General features: G+C 28.8%; 1 protein-coding gene across 10 annotated transcripts in view; it reads right to left on the reverse strand.

The window, feature by feature from the left end:
- Positions 1–20,931, reverse strand: part of heph (polypyrimidine tract-binding protein 1 heph) — a 407,327-nt gene that overhangs the window by 83,505 nt on the left and 302,891 nt on the right. For 9 of the 10 annotated variants that reach the window (XM_089172852.1, XM_089172851.1, XM_089172860.1 and 6 more), the window contains one exon: positions 4,616–4,765. In XM_089172852.1, coding sequence (XP_089028978.1) covers positions 4,616–4,765 — 150 coding nt within the window. Of the gene's footprint in view, positions 1–4,615; positions 4,766–12,270; positions 12,564–20,931 lie in introns of those variants that run through there. The other variant, XM_089172857.1, reaches the window with a different exon arrangement.

A 20,931-nucleotide genomic window follows, 5' to 3' on the forward strand; every position in this document is an offset into this window, starting at 1 on the left:
ACCGTATGATTACTATGACCATGTATGGTAAATACACCTGTGTGCAAATGGAACGCGAGAAGAGCTTCGATTTTCGATTAGATTTAATTTATTATCTTCTACTCTATCTCTCTTTCGATTTGTCGATGATTGTGTATTTATATAAATATATATAACATTTAAATATTATTTTTTTAAATTAATTTATATATTTAAATGCAATACGTTATATTGAAATATATCAATTAATTTAAATGTAATTAAAATAATAATTTAAATATAATATTATATTTTATATATAATTTAAAAAAAAAATATATAATATATATAACACTACATATAATTTTATATATATATATATAGAATTGTAAAAGGAAATTTGAACACGCGCGTGTGTGTGTGTGCTTATCGTGTATAATAGATGCGTATGTATGTATGTATTTATGTAAAATGCAATGATGTAAACAGAGTTAAAGCTAAATCCTAATAACAACCCTTTTCTTATCGTAATAAACGAAAATAGAATAAGGGAATAACAACAACAACAAGAATGATAAAAAAATAAAAAAAAAAAATAAAAGGATGAAGAAAAGTATTAAAGAATGATCGAAAACGTGATAAGATAGAAATTCGAAGAAACGAGACAAATTCTCCGTTCCAAGGATTCGCCGAAGTTACTTCTTCTTCTTCTTCTTCTTCTTCGGCAACGTGTTCCAATGGATTATGGAACACGTAAGATGAATTTCTTCCAATTTAATCTTCTCACGAAGTAACGTTTTCTCTCTCTCTCTCTCTCTCTTTCTCTCTTTCTTTCTTTTTTCTATTCTCTGAGAGAACATTGGGAATTGAAATCGAATCGAATCAACCTACACACTACCTTCCTTCTCTCTCTTTCTCTTTTTTTTCTTCTTCTTTTTTATTCATTTACGAACAAGAATGCATGCGTTCATTCCTAATCTCAAAAATCAGTCTATTAGAAATCTTGGAAAAAAAAAATTATCTTAAATTCATTTTAATGCTAGTATTACTACTAAAAAAAAAAAAGAAGAAAAAAACAAACAAAATGACTGACACCTTATTGATAAAATATCTTATGAATTAATAAAAAATTATTAAAAAATAATATATTTAAATTTATAAATAAATATTTCTCTTTTTATTTTCATAATAATTATTAATCATTATTATTAATTATATTAATTATAATTATATTGGGTTTACAACTAAGTAATTGCAAATTTTACCAATCATTTTTGTTGTTAAAAAATTTGCAATTACTTACTTGTCAACCCAATAAAATTGTAATTAAAAAATTAATATTAAATAATAATTATATATATTTATAATAATAATAATAATTAATAATACGTAACATATTAATAACTAATTATTAAAAATATTTAAATAAAATTAAACAAATACTATGTGTACTGAAATACAATTTGAATATTAAGAATCCTTTCGTATTTTTTAAAAGATTTTATAAGTAAAAAGAATGAAAGAGAAAGAAGATGAAAGAAGAGGGTTACGGGGGTGAAAGAAAGGAAGGGTTGGGGACGAAAGAAAAACCTTTTATCGTACATGCCCGAGGACAAAGATCAACAGTTTTTACATCATCTACTTTCCTCTTAAACACGTAAGCAAACGCTAGCCTCCATCGTTCGATAATCATCCCCTTCCCACCCCTTTTATCTTTTCCTCTTTTTGTTCATTCCCTCTATTAGCTCAACTCCCCTCAACTCCTTTAACCACCACCTACCAACCCCATTTACTCCTTCTTTTTACGTTACTTCTAAAATACGATGGGCCACTGTTTAAACTCTTTGATATTTAATATAGGACAATATATTTTCGTGTTGGTAAAATTTAAAATTATTTTAATTTAATTTTTTTTTTTTAATATTTAAATTGTTTATGCTAATTGTTATATGCACAAATTTGTATGTAAGTTGATGGTAATTATAAAAATAAATGAAACTAAATAATAGAAATAAAATTGATTCTAACACGATTTGCATTGTAAAATACAATTTGTGTAACACTAGTGTATAAAAATATATTTAGGAAATAAATAATATAAAAAAATAAAAAATAAATAGGTGGGTGAATAGATTTCTTTATGGGTTGTAATTTAAAAAATTAATACCGAGTAAAAATAAAGTAATTGTAATAAAGAACAAAATAAATTGTGAAATAAAGTAATAGTCAATGACTTTTTTATTTTTATATCAATATTAATAATTACCGAAACATATACTATGCATATGTGTAAATAATACACATATGATTAATGGAATTATTCAGCAAAACGATACTTTAAAATAATCTATAATCTAGATGATTAAATCCTCCTGCAGGTGGTTAATATTAGTAGTATACTAAACATAAAATTCTACAAGATTTTGAACCCACTATTATTATTATTATTATTATTATTATTATCATTATCATTATTATTTATCGAGATTGCAATATCGATCTCTCGTAACTCTCATATTCGATAAACGTGCGTATATGTAAAACGTATTTCAGCTTCCTGTATTTATTGTATCCTCGAATAGAGTAGCAACTGTTGTTAGAGATAGATATATTGAATGAATGAGTGGGAGTATGTGTGTGTATGTGAGTGAATCAGTGAGTGAGTTAGTGAATAACAGAAAGAGAGATAGAGATAGAGATAAATAGATAGATAGATAGAATGGTATTAATCCAGATAAACGGAGACTCGTGCGAGATAATGGAAGAGAGTGTGCATGTATGTACAAACGAGCAGCAAGAAAAGACGAGTTGTTCAGTAGGCGTGCATATACCATATATATATATATATATATATGAATATGTGGTGTGTGTGTGGGGGTGTATGCATGTATGTATGTGTATGTGCATTTAACACGTTTATATGTAGAATAAATCGCGTGAGAAATGGAACATCTGGGATATATCTGTATCTTCTTTGAATATAAACGATACGTGTACATATAAAAATTCATATAATAATTATTATCATGATTGCGTATATTAATATGCGTATACATTTTCAAAAAGAAATAAAATAAAATCAAATAAAAAATATTAAAAAAAAAAACAAAATATATATATATATATATACCGATATATTATTAAATAATTGAAAGTATTTTACTATCTTGCAATTATTCCAAAATAATAAATTAATAATTATTTTTAATATTAAAAATTGGAAAATACTATTATATCAATTTAAATTTAAATTTATAAACATATTAAAAATTATAACCAATATATAAATTTTGTTTCTTTTATTATTACGATTATATTAATTTAGATTTAAATTTATAATCATACCCAAAATTAGAAACAATATAATTTATAATATAATTATCTACACACAAAATGTATATATTTAAATACGTATAAAATAATATTAGGAAAAAGATACAGTTTCACCAGATCATTTGAAACTGAATTTTAAAATACGAAACAATTTTCAATGTAATAATAATAATAATAATAATAATAATAATAATAATAATAATAATAATAATAATAATAATATGAATAGGAAAAGTTATTATACAAAATCTCTGGAAGGTAGAGAGAAATTATTTTCCTCTCATTTATGATTTATTATGTTTGTTTAGAGTGTAAAGGATAGAAGAGGAGTAACACACGCCATGCTTGTTCCTCTTCGTTGAGGGGAATGGGGGATGAGGATGGGGGGTTGGAAGTTGGGGGTTGGGTTGGCAGCCGGGTCCTCTTCCCGCATGCGGTTCAGAGAACGCACGGATAATAATGGATAATAATGCATAAATGGGTGATCGTCGATTCGATTCCCACGAATCGATGATTCGATTGTTTCTGCTATTGCACGCTTGGCCATACGCGTCGCATTCGAATCGAATTTCTCATCTCCCGTTACTACCCCGTTACTACCCCTGACCCCCTTTTCCTACCCTATTCCTACTACTACTACCACTACCACTATTACTTCTATTCGCTGTATCTACCACAAACACGTGTGCTTTCTCTATCAGTTTGATGTTAAACTCGAATTTCTCTCTTGTTGCGTGTTATATACTTAACTATACTTTTAAAAATAAAAAAATAAAAATATTTTTCATAGTCAAATACGTGGCAGTTTTGTACGTTTAAAATATTGACAAAATATTTAATAAAAAAAAAAAAAAAATTAGGAAATAATATAGAAAATAAACTATTACAACCGTATCCTACTTGCACTGTAAAAAAAAAAAAATGTATAATAAAATTTTGCCTAATTGTTTTATTTCCTTTCTGCAAATATTTGTTCATGTCTTGATATATATATATATATATATATATATATATATATATATATATATATATATATATATATATATATATATACTTTGTAAATTAATTTAAATTACAATATACACCTAAATGAATAATTTTTTTTTTTTTTTAATAAATGTTTATAACCGCGAGCAGGAAAATTTTTTAATATTAAAATTCATAAAATTTATAAAAAAAATTAAAGAACTCATTAATATACGTGGACTCGTATATATAAAAATAATAAATAATAAGTAACATTTGACAAATAATATTTTACGAATTTTAATATGATACCTCGTCAATTACTATAAAATATGAGATATAATAAAACTAAACATACCTGATTTTTACCCTTGAGAACGAGGACATTGGTGACACGACCAAAGGGTAGACCCAAATGTATTATCTCAGCTTCAGATACTTCATTAGGTATATTTCTTATATGAACTACTTTAGACGGCTTGCCATTGTGACTCTTGTCGAGTTTCACCTGAAACAGAAAATAATGAAACCACGTAAATAATCAGTTCTAACGAATATAATAGGTTAACAAATTTAAAAAGTATATATAAAAGATCTGAAAAAAGATAGGGTTTGTATGAAATAATGGTTGCAGACGAATCTATGGTGAACTCTGAGATATCTCAGGATGATGGTTTTTCTTTGATAGCAATGAAAGAAATAGAATAAAATAAAAAAGAACAAGATTTCCTTTACCAAAAAAGAAAAGAAAAAAAAAACATGATGAAGAAGAAAAAGAGGAAGAAGAAGAAGAAGGAGAGAAGCATGGTCCCAGTTGGTTACATTATTTAGTAGTAGTAGTAGTAGTAGTAGTGAAAGAAACGGAAGACGTTCAGGAAGAGACTTGGTACTTTGGAGAGTGTACGTTTAAATCGAACCTCCCCAGGTTGCCGGAGGCTGAGTTTTCAATCACAGCTCAATCTAGTCGACTCTTCTCTGTTCAGTTCAGCTCAGCACAGTTCAGCTCAGCCACCAACCAGTGAAGCTACTACTATTTCTCCCTTCCTACCTTCCTTTCCCTTTTTTTTTTTACTCTTCCTTGCTTTACCTTCTTGGCATCCCTTCCTTCCTTCCTTCCTTCCTTCTTTTCCTTCGATTCGGAAACACTCTTTTTCATCTTTCTTTATCACATGCACAGTTATTTCTATATATCTCTCTCATTCTCTTTTACTTTAACATCCCATTCCAAGAAAGAAAAAGAAGAAGCTTGGAAGCTTGGAAGCTTCAAACTCCAACGACTTTTCCCATCCTTTTCTATATATATATATATATGTATCCCTTTTTCTCCCTTAAAAACGTCGTTGAGGTTTAGTTGAGTTTAACTGATCGGAAAATGCGTTTCTTAGCGAGTTAAGGAAGACAGATATTTCAGAGGCACCCTATCCATAATCCTCTTTTCTCGTTCGCTTCCTTCTCGAGTTCTCGAACAGCGAAATATTTCAAAGACGAGAAAAGATAGAGAAAGAGATGGAATGAGTAAGAAGGAAAAGATCGATACATATATATATATATATATATATATATATATATATATATATATATATATAATGTTACGTACGTAAGTTCGAGTTTACGAGTCTACCTGGTTAAATAATTAAAGCACGTCTTTCCTTCTTGATTTAAGATCGAACTATACTTACACTTATACTATCTGTTTTCAAGATACTTGCTTGAAATATCAAAAGGGAGAGAGAGAGAGAGAGAGAGAAAATTTCATGAGTAGAAACCAAAAAAATTTATTTAGCAAGAAGATGTGTTTTTTTTTTTATTCCAGTTAACCACACCTGTACGATGATTTAAAAAATCCTTTTTATTTAACATGCTATGTTTACTATTGACCTAACTATCCCTATATTTAATTTTCCAGAATGTCAAAGATGCATCAAGTGTTTTATTTTTATGTTCTTTTTTTTATTTATTTAAAATTACTTTCTGCTGATTAAATTTATATAAGTCATATTATATGGTAATAAAATTTGTATCTTATTTGTTAACATTATTATTTTATAAACACGTATATGTATGCAATGTTTGTGAAATTTCAATTAAAAAAAAAGTAAAAATCTTACTTTATATTTTTGATTATTTAAATATTATTTGTAAGATTGTAATGAATTTTTGTAGAATATTATTTGTGAATTTTATTAATAGTTATTTTATATCTAATTTTATACTAGAATTTATATAATATATAAATATTTAATATTATACAAAAATATTCTATGATACAATAGTAGTATAATACAGTAATTGAATATAATATATGAATGAAAGAATTTTTTATTTAAACTATCTCGTATACTATAAACATAAATGTCTCGTATATGAATTAACAATTAGTGTTCTTTCAATAAAGTGAATGAAAATAAAAATATATATATATAGATATTTGATTATATTATTTCGAAAAGGTTATCGAAAAAAAAAAAAGAAAAAAATATTAAAAATACAAATCCCTGACTGGATAGTATTTTTTGTTATATATTTTTTTTTTCCTTTGAATAAAACATTGATATCTTTACGTATGAAAATGTAGTGCATTATTCATTCTAAAAAAAAAAAAAAAGGGGGAATAAAAATAAACTAAAAATAAAGACTAAAAATAAAAATGTTGATCTTTTTTTTTTAAATAAACAAATAGAATAATACATGCATGCAACGATGGTAATAAGAGGGGATGATTGATAAAACGGATAAAACGGATAAAACAAAATGTAATAAACATTTTAATGCGATGAAATATTTATTAAAGTATTATTGAATAATATTATATATCCTTTACGTCTGATAAACATTTTATTACCTGTTTCCCTGTTTTGTAATTGTAAATAACAACGACAACACGTGATGATTGTGTGACAGTGTTGGTGGGGTAGTTGGAAACGGCATATTAATAGTAAAATTAAATTACAGTGAATAAAAATGTGAAAATGCATGCATGCATGATATCTGCTCGCTTTGAAGTCCGTCATGTATTATACAGAAAAATTCAAATATAAATACAGTGAAATAGAAAAAAAAAGAAAAAAAGAAAAAATAAAATTTGGTCTCCATTAGAATCGTTCGATTTATATGAAATTTTTATAAATTAAAAAGAAAAAAAAAAAGATACACAAGGAGAGAATGAAAAAGAATCAATAAATGGATTTAATTTAATTTCAAAAAAATAATTCACATTTTCATTTGTATCTCTCTCTTGTTCAATTATATTATCTTCTTCTTTTTCTTCTCTTCTAACTATGTTTTATTTATTATCATAAATTAGATAAAGTAATGTTAAAAAGTAAAACACAATAATTCTTTCTAAAAGTATAAAATTTTATTATGTAAAACCACACATGGTGGTGTATATATGTTAGGTCAATTTTGTTTCAATCAGTTTGTTCTTGAATAACAATTGTTATATACATTTTATATACATTCAAAAAGGATATTCAATTAAGAATAATAAAATATTCATGGTTCAACGATATACACGTTAATTGTCAATAGTATTATTGCTAAAAGTCAATTTTTCAAATGTCTATAAACATTTACTCAACGAAAATACAATTATAATTCATTTTCCATCATTGAATTGAATTTTCTATTTAATTTTTAATTAAATACAAATATATATAATCGTTTCTTAAATGAATTCAACGTACAACTATGGATTCGATTTTCAAGATACTTTTGTTAATCAAAATCTTTGAAATATTTTCGTAACTTTTTTTCTTTTTAAAAAGTACCAATATAATTATTTAGTTAAATAAAAATTTATTTATATATAAACGATAAGAATAGAACCCATTATCAAATACTTCTATATAAAATACAAAACATTAAAATTTACTGAATAAAAAGAGAGAGAAAAAATAAAAAAATAAAATTACATTTTATTGAACAAACCAATCAGAAAGTTTTAACGATATACAACTACTACTCCATAAAACCATAGCAACATCCTGTAAATTTTCTTCTTATCCATGTGACACGTCATATCCCCCATAATCCCGTTATTACAGTTACAATACACTTAAAAAAACGAGATCCAATTAAAACTAATCTTTATATACAAAAAAAAAAAAAAAAAGAAAAGAATAAAAATAAAGAAAATAAAAAGAAGTAGAATAAAGTTAACGAGATAGAAAGAGACAATTTGTTTTTTTTTTTCTTTCTTTCTTCCTCTCACTCGTTCAAACAATTTCCCCATGTTCAACAGGTATCTCTTTTCTTTCTCACACCCCCCTTCTTTCTTAAAAATTTCCCATTAAACAAAATGATTTCTTTTTTTCATCTCTCTCTCTCTCTCTCTCTCTCTCACTCTTCATTGTTTTATTTAAAATATTCATCCTCGAAATGTGAGCCATTACAAAAAATAAAATAACCTTGGTAAAGATATGAATTGTCTTTTAGGAAAAAGGATTTACATTTGAAATGAGAAGTATCACGATCATTGCACGAAATAAAATGAGAAAGTTACGATCCAGCCCTTAAAATAGTCCCTCCATTTTATACACCCTTATCCCACCTCTTTATAAAACATCTTTTAAGATAAAACGAATAAAGATTATGAAAAGTTTCATTTTCCATTTCTATCCTTTCATTCCTTTTTTTTTCTCTTTCAAATGTAAGAATCTCTTGGAAAAACATTATCGTAAACGTTGTTGAAAGCTACGCTTTCGTATCGTTCATAGCGCAAGTAACTTTGTCGTTAGGTGAAACTAAGTTATAACGTAGGTAAAACTATGTATTCTACGAGAGAGAGAGAGAGAGAGATAGGAAGAATTGTTATTAGTAAGAGTAAGAGAGAGAGAGAAATATTCATAGAAGTTTCTCGTATAAAGTGTAAACGATAAACGATAAACTAGATCATGTTAGGGGTGTGGGGGTGAATCGTTATATACCTTAAACTAAAGAAAGAAAAAAGTAGAAAATGAGAGGAGTAAAAGAAAAAGGAATGATAACAAAAAGAGGATGATAATCGTAGCTGTAAAAACCCGATGATAATTTTTACGATATAGTCATTTTTAAATATTGTTATGCAGTAACATAAATGAGAATGAAGACATTGAATGCTGTACTTTTCTTTTAATTTGTACAATTAAAATAAAAAAAAATCTTTTCATTACGAATACATATGTATTCAAATTATTTTAATAATCACACGTTATACACATATTCGATATTGAAAGTGGTGTGTACAGGTAGAAAATTTAACACGAATACGAACACGTACACAAATTCTTTTTTAATCTACCACGCTATTTTGAAGATATTTAAATTACACAAAAAAAAAAAAAAAAAAAAATAATTCTTACACGTTAATGTCTCTCCTCATTATGGAAAAATAATTGTTAAATAATTCAAGCCCAATTATCGGAATATCTCAAAACGTAAAATGTGTACGTGACTCTAGTAACACTTTTATAATAACCAAACCCTCATATATATTTATAGAAGCAATGTTGAATATAATTGATGATACATTTTCGACAATCTCATCCTTTTTTTTTCTCTTCTTTTTTTAACGTTGAATTTTAGAGAGAGAGAGAGAGAGAGAGAGAGAGAGAGAGAGAGAGGGAGACATATTAAACGATCTCTTCGACAACCAATTGCATTCTGCACAAATAAACGATCGTTTTGTATTATTCGTTGAATGAAAACGTAATGGATACCGTTAATTGTAGCCAAAGCATTAACGAAAGGCCAGAGAACGTATTTTAAATGAATCGTAATATTTCATTATGTACTTGTTAATAAAGTGTTTATACATTATATATATATATATATAGTATATATATATATGTTTCTTTCCTTTCTACTCTTTAGCGTAGCAAAGCATTATTAACACAATGAAATTATTTATAATAATGTTAGTTTTAGATCGTACGTGTATCCATATATATATATATATATATATATTTCCCCATATGCACAACACAATACCCGATATCAAACCGTTAACTATAAATTAATATTAAAATTGGGTACGTATAATTGAACTCGTGCCTCGTAAAATAATACATCAGCTAATTTAATATCTCTGCTTTATCTGCATATGTTTATATATATAGTGAAGTCAATTTGAAATAATTGATAGTTGCTTTTAATGCAAAGTTTTCAAATTTCTTCTAAAGAGAAACGAATTTATGATTATTCAATTTTCTAATTAATTATACATACATATATTAACGTTAACCCTTTAAAAACAACATTTTGTGTGTGTGTGTGTGCGTGCATAATTTTTATTCCTACAATTATACTCATTAGAAATTAATATGTACTTACAAGTTAACAAGTACAATATATATATATATATATATATATATATATATATATATATATAGAATAGTTTTACGATAAAAGATAAACTAATCGTAATCGTTGTTGATTAAATAAGATGAGAATGCAATAAACAAAAATAAAAATAAAAATAAAAATAAAAATAAAATAAAATATATATAAAAAATCGAGTTGTTATAAAAAATTATTTTCGATCGTCGATTGCTGATATATCTGAACACAAAGATACAAATATATACACACATATACGGTATATTACAAAAGCGTTGTGATATCCGATATTAATCGTTACATTGGAATTCACTGCATTGTTTCAACGCAACGACCGATGGAACAGTTCGTTCATTGTAACACGCGGTACACAGTAATCCGATTTGATGGAACGCTACTGCGTCCGTTTAAAAAAATCGAAATTGGCTTGGAGATATGTATCGAAAACTAATCGTGGCTAAATACGAGACCCCTTTTACAAAAAGAAAAATGAACAAAACAAAATTAACAATAAAAACAGAAGGAACAACGTATATATAGATTTGCGTGCGCACGCGCATTTATGCGTGGGTGATTGTAATAACGAAGCTCGTACGAGATACAGAATAATAATAACAATAATAATAAAAATATGAGAAAAAAAATATTTGTAAAAAATAGTGAGAGAGAGAGAGAGAAAGAATTAAAAAACTAATAAAAAAACAATAATTTTTTTTTATAACACTGTATATATATATATCTCGTAGAAAACGAAAGTAGGCTGGGGGAAAAAAAGAAGTACGTGACGTAACACGTTTTCGACGTAGCTGCATAAAATGTTTCCACCGTTTCCTGCGATGAAAAACGAACGATGCACATTGCATACCCTTCTCTCGCTCTCTCTCTCTCTCTCTCTCTCCCTCTCTCTATCTCTCTCATTCTATTTTTTTTTATTTCTGTTCTCGTTTCACCGGTAACACAACGCTTAAGCGAATTTCCTCCGATAGAGACAACTTTCCTCCTACGCGGGAAAGCTTCATAAAGAGGGATTTACTCGACAAATTTACGCTTTTATTAAAACTATGGTGAAGAGAGACAGAGGGAGGGAAGGTGAGAGAGAGAAAGGGGGAGTCAGTGAAAGGGAGAGAGAGAAAATGCTATGAGAAACAGGGGATGCACTGACAGAGGCTAAGTACTCTGAATTTTCGATAAACCTGTGTAGCCATTACTCTCTAAAATATTATGTTACTTCGATGTAATTGCATGTGTATATATGTGTGTGTGTGTGTGTGTTATTTTAATTCTATTTATAAACATGCATTATATGCATATCCACAATTATTGACGTATGGTATTATGTTACCTTTATGCAATTGTATAATATTATTATTTAAAAATCTGCAAAAATATATATTAATATACTCACACAAATTCAGTTATACAAGCATACATACATATATATACATATCTGTTTTATGTATATATATATATATATATATATATATATATATAGTAGGTACAATTATTGACGTATAATATTAGAGTCTCGTGAGAATTTATAGGTTATCTATACAAACGATGATTACTCGATATCGAATTAGAGATATCGATCGATGTATCGTCGCCATTTTGACAAGTATTACTTGGAATAGGAGCTAAGTAGTAACGCCTACCATTGGAACGCTGGATATTTGTACGCTATTGAAATGAACTCACCAAATCAAGTTGAAATTCAAGTTCATCGTCTTGGTATAAACTATTCGACCACGTTTCATGTCCAGCAGCGCCGTTGCTGCGCATGTCCGTAGATCCTTCGACCATCATCGAGAGTACATCAAGACGATTCCTCTCCGATAACGTATCCACATTCTCCATATTATTCACACTTATATTATGGTCAATAATAATGTTACTATTCGTTAGATAACTCACTATAAACTATCTATTTTACACGATGTTTTGTAACGCAACCGAACGTACAGACAACACACGGCCGGTCGCAACGTGTTACACCGGCGCGACCGGTCGATGTCACTGCGCGTTCGGTCAACTTCGTCAATGCTCGAGATACTCCGCCTGCACTGCCGTACGAGGCATTATCAATACCCGCTCTTTAAAGGTCGTTCCAATACCTCACGCCAAATCTTCGATATTTTTACACACGCTTTCTAATCTTATCTCATTTATTCGATATATTTTTACTGGTTTATCTGTCTCTGTTTTATTTTTAAACCTAGCTAAAATATATTTTCTTCTTCTTTTTTTTTCTTTTTTTTTTGTTAAAGAAATCATCACATTTTTTCAACCGAATTAATAACGTTTAATTAGTGTTAATTATTTCAACGTTTAATCTATTTTTAATTATAATAGAAAATTTAGTTTTTAAAATTCTTTTTTGTATAGAAAAGACGAGAGTTTTACGAAGTTTTTAAAATTCATTATTATTTTATTCCGAGTTTTCTTTTCTACTTTTTAAAACTAATTTTTGTTTTTACGAACCTAAGAACTTTTGAACTTTTTAATCACCGCATATATATATAGGATATGAAAATTCTTTTTTATAACGATAAGAAAGAATTGATTTAACGCTACAATTTATAGATATACATTTTTCTATGTAATATATGAAACGTTAAGAAAATAAAACATTAGTGTAGTTTAAAATCTGTCATAGATTCGATCTTGTAAAGGCACGATATGACATTTGAACACGTCCGAATCGCGTGAGTTGTTTTATTTCCGGAGACCACGACGACTTCTTCGTGACGGTGACGTTTCTCCTTTGGATATATAGATCATAGGTCACATAAATGTCTACTATCGAATCACTCTCTCAATTATTCTTAACCTATAAAATAACTTCCTAGAATATTTTCCAAAATTTTCTAACTCATCTTACACGTTTATTTTATTTTTATCACTTATATTCATATCCACACATTTATATATATATATATGTATATTTAGAAGTAAAGAAGAAACTTAAATAGACAAAATATTACATATGTATATTGATAAGCGTTATCAATATTTCTATATTATATGATATTTAAAAAAATTTAGAAAAAAAATATGACAAGTATCATTTGATATTGAGAATAATTTAGCATATGTAGAAATAGAAGAAAGATGAGACTACACGTGACACATGGCGCAACAGGCGGTAGTAGTAGTAGTAGTAGTCGCATCTCCATTAGAATTCCAAGTAGCTTCTTCTTCTTCTTCTTCTTCTTCTTCTTCTTCTTCTTCTACTACTTCTTTTTCTTATTTTTCTTTTTCGTGTGTATACTAAACTATCGCAAACGTTTACTTTTTTCTTCCTGCTACTTCCTCCCCTTTTTTTTCAACTTCGTACTTCTTCGTACTCAAAGAATGGAAACTAACTTTTGCATAGTTTTGAATTTTGCAAACAAAATTATTTCAATTGATTTCAAAAAAAAAAAAAAATAAATATATGTACACACGTGTACGTGTGTGTATGTATAACATTTCTTTTTAAAAATTCTGAAACTGACAATAGCAGCAACAACAAACACAATGTTCACGAACAGAAGGTAATTTCAAAGAAAGCTAAGTTTTGAGAAAACCATCCTGCAAGATGTTCGTGTCTTATCAGCGTTGTTTTTTTTTTCTTCCTTTTGGAAATGTAGGGCAAAAATAGGGGATGGAAATAGGGGGAAAAGCTTTCCATCTTTACATCAAGAACTTATCACGAAATGGGGTAGTCAAAAAGAAGGATAAAAAACAACCGGTAATATCTTTTATCTTTCCTGCCTAATTCATATTTTGTTGATGAGTAACCTATAACGAATAATTATTTTTTTTCACATTAATCATTGATATCGAATAAATCCAATAGAAATTAAATAAATTATTAATTTAATTAATTTTTAAATTTTTTTTTCATATATATATATATATTTTATACAAATATTTTCCTTCCCCTATTTTTGTATTGTTTCTGTTTTATAATGCTATTTAAAAAAAAAAAAGAATAAGTTCAGAAAGGGCGCAGGTGCATGAAGAAAAACATCGTTTGATAGGGTGATTAGAGAAAATATCGTATAATGCGACTCCACAGGATCTACCACGAGAATGAAAAACTCTATGAAAAAAAAAATGAATAAGAAAAATAATTAAAATAAAAAAAAAACCCTAAAAACAACCAAAAAAAACATAAAAAGATAATATAAAAATTAGAAGGAAAGATAGAAAAAGTGAAAATAGATAAAACGTAAAGAAAGGAATAAACAAATGGAAAGAAATAAAGAAACGAAATAAAAAAGGGGTAAGGGGTGGGTAATATTATACTATCCCAGCTGTTAAATGTCAAAATGGAAGGGTAATAAGCGGGAGTCTAGCAACGGGGGTGGTCTCGATATTAATTAACGCCAATAATGAGTTATTTTGTGTTTGGTTTGGCACACGTTTTAGCTGCTACGCGTTTTCCTCTCTCACTGCATTCGCTTACAGTCACGCGAGCCAATGTATATAAACGTTCATTTTCCACATCCCCAATTTACCCTACCCTACCCCACCTTACCGTACTTTCCAACCCCCCACCCTAATCTCCCAGATCCCAACCCCTATTTCACATCCTTGTCTTCTCTTTTCCGAGCAACCCCTCTTTCCCTTTTACTACTGTGTCTCCAACCTGCTGCTGAGCCTGTATTCTCTCCCCCTCTTCCATTTACAACCCCTCATCACCATCCCCTCTCCATTCAAACCTTCTCTCTCTCGCATGGCTTCGATTTCAATGAAAACGAGCCATGGTATCGATTGCGACACGACATTTGTCTACTTTTTATAACATTACTTTGCAAGGGTCTCTCATTCTCTCTCTCTCTCTCTCTTTCACTCTCTCTCTCTCTTTTTATCTTTTTCTATTTATTTTCTATTTTATTTTCTACTCACGTCTAAACTATTATCGACTGTATATAATACAAGTATGGTAATACTACGTACGTTTCCATTCGAATATGTAAAAATTAATAAAAGTCTATCCCCATTCGTACCATATCTCTTTCTTTCTCTCATTTCTCTCTCTCTCTCTCTCTCTCTCTCTATCTCTCACTTTTTATTATGAGAGAGAGAGAGAAAGAGAGAGATATGAGGATCGCGTTAGTGTCAGAAGAATTATTGACTAAACGTCGATACGTATTATCTGAGTTCACCCCTAAACGGCATATCCTAGGATATTCATACCCCATTTCTGATGTCCGTTTTGCTAACACATATATAAATTTCTGCCTTTTTAACTGTCTCATTTACATAATAATTCCTTTTGATTTTCTATCATAATTCTTTTGGTAAACGATGATTTGTATTATTAAACGCGTACGCACGTATTATAATAAGAGAATGGAGAGGGTTGGGGGTGGTTTGTAGAATAACTTTTCATGTCAATTTTTATATCGAACTTGAGTATATTTTTCTACTCACCTAACTTGAAATATACCTTAGTGTATTTGTCTATATATGTGTTGATCGATTTGTCAGATCTTCATGATTTTGACACATGGCGTAGCATACTTCAAAAGATTTGATACGAATCGACTAGTATGAAGGTATAAAAGAAGAAAAAAAAAAAGAATGAGAGAGAACGAAGTGAACTCGATAGACCGAATTTTGTGCTACTCGATAAAAACAAAGAGAGAGAGAGAGAGAGAGTGTGAAAGAGAGAAATAAAGAGAGGAAAAGTAGCGTGACCAGTGGTCATAGTTTTGCACGGTGCCACAAGCAAGTACCACACAACCACCCCCGACGACACTTCACGCTTGACACGCTCGTTCTCACCTATGAGTTGAACTCTCGTTGAGTTTAGAGAAGAGAAGGGAAGGATTGGTAGAGGGGTAGAGGAAGCAGGCAGCCAATAAGAGAACAAAGTCGTTTTGATGTTTGCCTCTAGCTAGTTGTAACTCGAAAATTTAAATAAAATCTACTTTTTATTTATATACCTTTTTTTTTTGTTTTGCATATATTTCTTTTTTTTTTTGTGTGTTTTCTTTTCGTTCACGTAATATAACTTCTATTGTTATTCAAATAATAATGAAAATAATAATAATTATTAATCGTGAATCGAATTTTCTATAATCTCAGTTAATATTACGATCGATTAAATGAGGAAAAAAATTGGTAATTGATTCTAATAATAAAAAAAGAAACGAAAGATACAAAATGCGTAAATTATAGATAATAAATTTGACAGAAAAATAAAAAAAATAACATTTCACGTTTTCATTGGTCTTTTTCGCGTATCGAAACGTTTTATCATCGAGGGATTATTCGAAAAGTGTTGAAAATATCTCTGCGAAATGTTCCGAAATCAAGTGTATGGGGGGGGGGGGGTTGGTTGGGGAGTGGTACACAGTTTATGGGTTCGATCACGGTATTGACGATGGTTATCCGTGCGTAAACTTTACAAGCGGTCTCGTAAATGGCCGTCCGCGGTTTTCATTAAAAACTTCTCTCCTTAACCTATTAACTTTGAAAAAAAAAAAAAAATTAAAAAAAAATAAAAAAAATAAAAAAAAGTTTATCAAACTTTCTTCGTCGTCGTAAGGGAGAGAAAAAAAAAGAAGAAGAAAGAAATAAAACAAGAAAACATTGAATAAAAAGGCGTTTGAGGAAAAATTTATTAATTGGCCGGAAACTCTTAAAAAAGTAAATAAATAATAACTGAGATATACGAAAGAACAAAAAAGTAAAATAAAACGAAAGAAAATATCTTTCTATTACCATAAATATACTTTTTAATAAGATGAATTATTAATTGTTTTTTCATTTTTTTTTTTTTTTTCATAAATTTCACGTATTACACGTTAATTGATTTAATTAATTTCTTCGTATATATATATAATTTTAAACGCTGGTTCTATTTTAAATAATTTTATCATATTTAAATTTATAATAAATGTGTTTTAATAAGTTTCAAATGACTCGGTGTTTGTTGAAGGGTCAAAAATACATCATACATCTTCTCTTTTGTTTGTTCTCTCTGTAAATAATTTTTTTTTTTTTTTTTTTTTTTTTTTTTTTTTTTTTACAAAGTTTTGACATAAACGCGTATATGTAAAAACGTATACACGAAAATAATATGTAAATATATATAAGTGAAATTAATCGCAACTCGCCGTGAATACTTTTATTACAAATCATTGATGCATTTTAATAAATGAAAGCGTAATTTTCACCGAGACTGTAATCAATATGTGGAAAATGAAGCCGATGATTACGTTGCATTGACGATGATGCACGATATCATATACAAAATGATACGATATTTTGAAATTAAAATTTTGTATGAGAATAAAGGATAAAGAAAGAAAGAAATAAACAAACAAACAAACAAAAAATAAAAAGAAAAATAACTAAAAAAACAAGACAGTAGTAGAGAAATACAGGTGGTAAATAAATAATTTCCCGTGCGCATTCTCGTTCACTTTTTAATTAAAATATAATAATAATAATAATACTACTACTACTACTAATAATAATATAAAATTATTTATCACGAAATAACGCGTACACGTTAACGCGTATTTTATACTACAATTATATTAAAAAATGATGATAATAAGATATCTATATTTTAAATAAACATTTTTCTAATCTAATAAACAAAACAAAAATAAAAGTAAAAGAAACAATGATTATAAAAAATTAGAGGACAATAATTATAAAAAAAATACACTCGTATTCGATATAATTTTCATCCCTAATACACTCTACCAAAAACAATTAGAATAAAACATTTCTAACAAAACATTTCAAATTACAAACCTATACAACCTTACCTACCAAAACCTAATACATATATATATACATAAAAAAAAGTAAAAAAAAATAGTATAAACGCATTAACGATATTACTATTAGTTTTGTTTTTTTCTCAATCGATTTTCTCTCTTTCTTTTTCTTTCACTAAACAAGAAAGAGAGATCGATAATAACGCTGCATAAAATTTCACAAACGAACGCATGACGAAAGGGAGGAAAGAGAGGAAACAGTAGGAAGAGAAGAAAATAAAAAAAAAAAAAAGAATAAAAATAAAAATAGTAGGATAAAGAGAGAAGAAGGGGTAGATGGTAGAGGGTGGAGGATAGTAGTGGGGTATGGGGGAAATAGAAAGCTGATAGAAAGGTTGACAAGGCCGTTTAATAAATTGGGTGGTAGAATGCGACCTATAGAGAGGAGGCTCGTGTAGTCGATCTCGTTGCTATCATGAAAAGGGCTAACGGAGGAGGAAGAAGAGAAAGAGGGAAAGGGAAGAAGGGAGGGAAAGGATAGAATGGTGGTAGAAGGGGTTGAAAATACCGGTTATTGATGAACCCAACTGGCCTTCCATGTCCACTATGAAGAGAAAGAGACCACCAGAATGAAAGAGAGAGACAGAATGAGAGAAGGGTGGGAAAGGGGGTGAGGAAAGGGAGAGTTAAACGCATATGATACTAGTCGTACGGTAACGTATGGTAGACTGGTGTTCATACCGTACCAATACTACTAGTACTACCCATTACTAATACTAATACTATTGGTAGGGTAGTTGGTAGTACTACTATTACCTATATATACATATATAGAACACCATCGAATCCCTGCTTCAGTTCTGCTCATAACGTATTTTGACACACGCTGCTGCTGGCTCAGGCTCGGAGGCGTGATTAATTACATCCCTCTTATCTCCCGACGAACGTGAGTGAAGGTCAGCTAGCTGGCTAGCTGACTAGGATAGGGTTTTGCCCAGAAATAAAAAATAACAAACGAATGTGTAGCGCGAGTACAGGAAAAAAGGAGAATTCGATTGGGATGTGGGTGGTAGAAGGTGGTGGTGGTGGTGACGGTGGTTGGTTGGTTGGTTTGTTGGGTAAGGGTGAGATTGAAGGTTTAGAGGCGTTAATCGAACGTACGTGTAACACGGAACAACCCTCCCTCCCTAAGGCTCTTGTCAAAAATCCATCCCGTGGATACACCATTTATTTTATTTGATTTTTTTGTTGATGGAAATGTGCGTAAGTTTAATTTGTCGATAAGAATTAATGTAGTTTGTTGTTCGAGTGTTATCGAATAAGAAACACTCTCCCCCTCAGCTCTCTTTTTTATATTTCTTTGTTCCTTTTTTAGGGATGAAACGAAAAAAGTTACTCGATCGAAACTATGACTGAGAGAAGAGGAGTGTTCGCGAGGGGTTGTTGTCAGGTAGGAATATAAAAAATGTCAATGTTTTGGGGATGGTGGGAGGGAAGTAGGGAAAGATAGGGCGGTTCAAGGGAGTTGAAATAGAGGTGGATGGTGATATGCTTTTGGAAAGCAGATACGTTGGACAGTGATCGATCAACGGAATATTTATTCGCGACGCTAATTCATTTAATATGACTTCGATCAACCGTACATGTACTGTGTATCTATATATTCATACGTATATATATATATATATATATAGATATATGTATATGTTGAAAACGAAACACGTCGATACACTTTTCCGAACCCTCTATATTATTATTATTTTTTTCCCCTTTTTACTTATCCATTACTCAACTTTATTATCCATAAATTAATTATTGGATCAATAGAATATAAAAGAAAAGTTTAAAAAAATGTATGAGTATTAAATTTAATAATTATTATCCTTATATTTTAAAAAATTATTATTATCAAAATATACAAATTTATTTTAATTATATTCGTTTGTTTATTTATTTTATATTATTTTAATTTGCAATGAACTTTCGAGTTCCTAATGCCAATTAAAATTAATATAATATTATTTTAATTTATTTAAAAAGAAAAAATATTATCAATTAATAAACAAAAGTAAGATAATTCCTAAATAATTATATATAGTATTAGTTATTAATATTTAATAAATAAAAAAATAAATTAGTTGAAAGAAGATAAGAGGAAGGATTAGACTGAAGAAACGAAAAGGGTCGTCGTCTAGTTTTGCAAAGTAGTAAGTTAGTTAAAGGGCCAAAGGAAATGAGACGTTCGTTTGGTATGGGCTTTAAACCTACCCATCATCTACTACCCTTTCGTGTATTCTACAGGTTCATACATACATATATACATACATATATTGTATATGGGTTTATATTTGCGAATCCTACCAAGAGTAGAAGCACGCAAGACGAATTCAAACATAACTGTGAAACTTAGACCGGCTATCTGATAGTAATACGTGTAGTAAATGTATCTCTTACTCTTGTTGCATTTCTATACATGTACACGAGTACATGTGTATATATATATGTATATACAATATGTGTATATTATATGTACTTTATGTATACATGTAAAATCGAGAGAACACGATCTTGAATGTAGAGAAACGTAGTGATAAGCCAAGTAAAACATTTGCCGAGATATGAACTGGAA

The sequence above is a fragment of the Polistes dominula genome, unplaced genomic scaffold (genome assembly GCF_049000335.1).
Source record: "Polistes dominula isolate Pdom_NZ unplaced genomic scaffold, Pdom_raw_medaka contig_23, whole genome shotgun sequence".
Classification (NCBI taxonomy): domain Eukaryota; kingdom Metazoa; phylum Arthropoda; class Insecta; order Hymenoptera; family Vespidae; genus Polistes; species Polistes dominula.